This window comes from Symphodus melops, assembly GCF_947650265.1.
Source record: "Symphodus melops genome assembly, chromosome: 2".
In the NCBI taxonomy this organism is placed as follows: domain Eukaryota; kingdom Metazoa; phylum Chordata; class Actinopteri; order Labriformes; family Labridae; genus Symphodus; species Symphodus melops.
In genome coordinates this window covers 14,981,675-14,986,429 of record NC_136692.1, presented here as the reverse complement: position 1 = coordinate 14,986,429, position 4,755 = coordinate 14,981,675, and the positions used below count along the sequence as shown (strand labels likewise).

Genomic DNA, 4,755 nt, shown 5'->3' with positions numbered 1-4,755 from the left:
ATATGCAACATGAACCTGCAGCTTGAGAAACTTAAAAATGTGTTTGTCCATTGCTTTTTGAGGAAAACATCTGAATTTGAAAGGAAAATATCATTTCAATAAAACTCTGTCGGGTTTCACTGGGGAATGTGACATATTAAATGTTTATTATCCACTGAGAACCAAAAGTTCTCATCAGGTATTTTTGGAAGCATCTTTGTTAGTCTCTTCCTTTGAGTATTTCTGATCTAAAAAAAAGTGGTTTCAAAAGAAGACGCTGGCATGTTATTCCTCTGTGTGAAGAATGTACTCTTGCTCTGAAAACATCTTTAAAACAGGCATTCATATTCTGTTGCAGCTTTGGGCAAATGTTTCACTCTCAGTGATGCTGGTGAACTCAAAAAAATACAAATTGTACTCCTACTTGTTAAAATCTGCTCACAACTTTCCACAAGTCCTTCACAATTTTTTATGCACTAGAGTTTAAAAAATGAACTGCTTTTGATATAACCAATTGAAAGTTTGAAGACTAAAAATGTACTGAAAGTGACCAACCATGTCGACCCCGATTGATTAAACATAAAATAAAAAAAACACAGACTGCACTTAAGTTCCTGTCACCACTTTTCAGTTTATTTTACAATCTGATCAATTCAGACAAATGGTCCATTTCACTGGATCAATACAACCGTGTCAACATGAAAACAATCACATTGCTAATATCACCCAGCGCGACGATACCATCAGGGATTACTGCAGCTCCAGAGGGTAAGGTGGATCAGGTTTAGTGTCCTTGGACTCAGGAGACTTAAGAGTCTGTCGTTGTAAGAAGATGACACTGGTATTTAAAAAGAAGTTTCTTCAACTTGCTTCAAAATATGTACAGATAAAAAATATTAAAAATTTTATTGAAAGACTAGTGCGCTTGGAGAGAGAGAGAGAAAAGAAGACACGCGTGAAAAGTTATGGACGGTGCGGAAGGTAACAATGAAATGTTTACTTTTTAAAAAAAGTGTGTGTCCAGCACACACGAACACTGAAACTCACTCACACATGCTCACGCTCCCTGCAGAAGAATGAGGAGAAAGGACTTTGGAGACCCTGGCTGGCTGTAGTGTTTGTAAAAGTTGATCATACATTCTCACACACGGACGCACGCACGCTCACGAATGTTTAGGACCATGGATTCGGCTTAAGAGACAGACGGAAAGTGGAAAAACAAAAAGAGAAACGTAACAGGCAGGGCCGGCAACTTTCTTTTTTCTTTTTTTTTTTAATTCCTACCAGCCAAATGGACTGCCTGAATTAAAATCCCCTTTCAGCTTTGTTTGTCTGCCACCAGCATTTTAACAGATCTCAAAGCATTGGTTGATAATCTGCCCCACAGGCCTGACCTGCCACAGCCTTAGAGTGACCGGCATCTGGCTGGTAGCTGGCGTTCATTTCCAGCCTAGGGGGGGGGAGTCATGTGGTTGTGCGGATATGTGGTTGTGCTATGAGCACTTCCACACACACACAGCCAAGCTCCCTCCAAAGAACATGTAGAGCAGGTTCTTCACTTCGTGCGTAACCTCAAAGCCGAAGCCTTCGCCGATCACCACGTGCCACGAGCTGCCGAATTTCTTGTCCATGGATTCCTTGATCATCTTGGCGGCACTCTGGAAGAGACGGTGATCGAAGAAATGGCCAACAAATAAGGAATACGATCTCAGAGAAGGAAATAGAAATTAAGCCTTTCCAGGTAATAATAATGATAAAAAAAAATGTCCTCACACAATTTTGCTGGCAAGAATATAATGTCATTCACTTTAAAGAGTCGTATTTAACACAGAGCATGGCAGGAAAAAACACACTTACCTCATTGTTGGTGGCAAACTTTTCACAAGCTGTAACACAAAGCTCCATTGTCTCAACCCTCATTTCCTCTGGCATGTCGGTGTGCTGCAGAAAAAAATAAGTAAAGTAACATTTTAAGGTGTTTTTTTTTTCCTATGGTTGAGATACAGACAAGCAGGTAAACACATTCTGACTCTTTTTTTCAGACACAGAATTGTATGTTAAATGTATCTTGGGTCATTTTCAGCCATATAAACCGGTGAAAACAAGAGTGTTTGTTTTTGTTTTCTGAACACACGTCACGTTACCTCAACAGGAAATCCATCTCAAAGTCAAAGTAGCCATTTCCAGGGGTCCTTCTTGAACTCCTCCGAGGGGATTCATCTGATCCAATTCAAAAATTATCGTACAACTTGATAATATCTTTCCTAAACGTTCTTCAACCCGCCCACTAAACTCAAAGGGCACGGCGACTCCTCAAAGCTCGATGTTTAACAACAAAACAGGAAGTTACTGTAACTCAAACATACCGGTACATGAACCAAAGTGCCTCAAAACCCCAAGATGCACAAAGGTGTGAGGACCTTTAAAGCAGTGGTTCCAAAACTTTTTCGACTTGTGTTCCCCTTTAGCTTGTCGCCATGTTGAAAGTACCCCCTCGCTCATGTGTGGTTATTATTCATTTGTACGTAGATTGAACCCTTTGTCTTTATATCTCATCTATCTGCTCATTAAATAAAACTATATACAATTATTGTGAGTGAAAAAACAAACATGTTACTCAGTCACAGGACTTTTTAATGAGAAGGTCATAAATTTAGGGATTGCAAAAAGTTGCAAAAAAATGTGGATACTGTAGGCTAATTTCTTATCTTTCTGCGTACCCCCTGCAATACCTTTAAGTACCCCTTGGGGTCCGCGTACCCCCGGTTGGGAATCACTGCATCAAAGCGCTGCTTGCCTCCCTAGTTGAATGTCTTTTTCTATACTGCACTTTAAAGGTAGCATTTAGTGTCCGGCTAGTGTGCCTGCACATGAAGAGCTGGTCTGTGTGTGACAACCAAAACAAGACTCCCCAGATTATTTGTCAGCATTGTGACTGAGCTCGCCAAATTGGTTGCCAGGCGAACAGCTGAAGTAAGTCACAACACTCTGAAAGACACAAGCCAACAAGGATTTCCTCAACAACTGTCTGCCACCAGTGTCGTCACTAACTTGAACAAATTAATCCATTAACATATAAAAGCAATGACAGCTATTTCATATTAACAATCCCTCCACAGACTGAATATGCACTCAAGACTTCCAGATGTTTTATTGCCTTTTTTTTTTTTTTTTTTAGACAAAGTACTTGGTGAAGATAAAGCGCACGTAAACCTTTCTCCTTTTCATCATGATACAGCACCGACAGCAAATCAGGGTAGGAGCATCGACTCAGCTCGAACTGACAAACACTGGTCAGACTATGACAAGAGCTGAGGGGCAGTACAACATTTGACAGAGGCTAAACGGTGTTTTAATTTGATTTCCTCATTCACATTGTATAGCTGTGTGGGGTCAACATGAGGTGCGTCTCTTGGATGCATGTCTAACTGGTTTACTGCATCTTTAACATTTTGAATGTGTCAGAGACGCAGGACTTAACATCCCTGAGCTGTTGTTGTTGTTGTTAGGACTGACTGAGACAACACACAGTTCATGGACAGGTTGGTGTCATGTTAAAGCTTTGTATAACATAAAACAGAGAGTTCAGTCTGCATCCTACAAGCATATTTCATGTATTGAAATATGCGTGTTTCATATGTATGTATGTGTCCCCTACACAGATCCTACCAACCTCAGTAAGGATGTATGTGTCCCTTACACAGATCCTACCATCCTTAGTAAGGATGTATGTGTCCCCTACACAGATCCTACCAACCTCAGTAAGGATGTATGTGTCCCCTACACAGATCCTACCAACCTTAGTAAGGATGTATGTGTCCCCTACACAGATGCTTTCATAACTTACCCTGATCAGGGGGAAGCTGTGCATCCTCTTGTAGTCGGCCTCCTCTTTCTTTCCCTCGCCAGTCCCAGCCATTCCGACTCCTGCAAAAGGCAATAAACACTTATTCATAAATATTAACTCCTCTAGTTTGCTCACGTGTGTTTAAAAGAAGCAGGTACAGTCTAGATTAAGCTCACACCTGCAGATAAAATACTCTTTAACAGAACCCGAGTGTGGAACAGGTTTAGCTGAGGCTTGCTAGCTAGCTGTTAAATGTATCTGGTAGTTTTCGTGAAAACATAAGCAGTTTGTCTTTCAGAGAGTACCGACGGATATGACACAGTACGGTTGGTTCGTTATTTAAGACGAGGTGTGATGATGGGGTTTAGTTACCGGATCTCGTGAAGCAGGTCACTAGCTAGCTAATTAGCTTAGCTTATTTGATAGCAAACAGCTGATGCTACCGGTTGATGTTTTCTACCCCGAAAACAAACTATTTGACTCAACCGACGTAATAATACGGGTAACGTTGTGTACGGCAAATTCATGATGAATGCAGCGACATACAGGTTGTTAAATAAATGTGAGTAACATACGAGGCGTTTGTCCAGAGAAAACTTCTGTTTGACTTCCAGTTCGGTTGTTAGGGAGACATTTTAAACAACTGATGTCCGTGAAGGGGATGACCCGCCCACTCCAGTAGAGCTTCGCCCCTATTGGTTTACAGTCTGCCAATCAATCCAAATACTATCTTTAAAGTGATAGAGCACAAGATTTGGAAACTAAATTTGATGTCTCTTAATGTTTGTATTATGTTTGTAGTAGTGGATTATCATAATTTATACACTCAAATAAGGAGTGGAAGGCTAGGGTTTTTTGCTTATTAAAGAAGCAGTAACAGTGGAAAAATACCAACATAATTTCACTTGTCTAAGCAACAAATACATCAA

General features: G+C 40.6%; 1 protein-coding gene across 2 annotated transcripts; it reads right to left on the bottom strand.

Annotated features, from left to right (window-relative positions):
- Positions 1–590: 590 nt before the first annotated feature.
- Positions 591–4,511, bottom strand: LOC306820040 (dynein axonemal light chain 4). 2 transcript variants are annotated; one of them, XM_079337688.1, is made up of 4 exons: positions 4,402–4,511; positions 3,827–3,906; positions 1,837–1,920; positions 591–1,637 (listed from the first exon to the last, which is right to left on the bottom strand). In XM_079337688.1, the coding sequence occupies exons 2-4, from the start codon at positions 3,896–3,898 to the stop codon at positions 1,473–1,475; spliced, it is 321 nt and encodes a 106-aa protein (XP_079193814.1). In that variant the 5' UTR covers positions 3,899–3,906; positions 4,402–4,511; the 3' UTR covers positions 591–1,472. The 2 variants fall into 2 exon arrangements, with proteins under 2 accessions (XP_079193814.1, XP_079193815.1); XM_079337689.1 differs by lacking the exon at positions 4,402–4,511 and adding an exon at positions 4,199–4,356.
- Positions 4,512–4,755: the final 244 nt, after the last annotated feature.

What these genes read in the sequence shown, in the direction of transcription:
- LOC306820040 (XM_079337688.1), bottom strand. Translation starts at nt 3,898, where the DNA reads ATGGCTGGGACTGGCGAGGGAAAGAAAGAGGAGGCCGACTACAAGAGG. An exon ending in ACAGCTTCCCCCTGATCAGG is followed by an intron (nt 1,921 to 3,826) that starts GTAAGTTATGAA and finishes TTTTTTCTGCAG; the next exon opens with CACACCGACATGCCAGAGGA. An exon ending in AGTTTGCCACCAACAATGAG is followed by an intron (nt 1,638 to 1,836) that starts GTAAGTGTGTTT and finishes CGTCTCTTCCAG; the next exon opens with AGTGCCGCCAAGATGATCAA.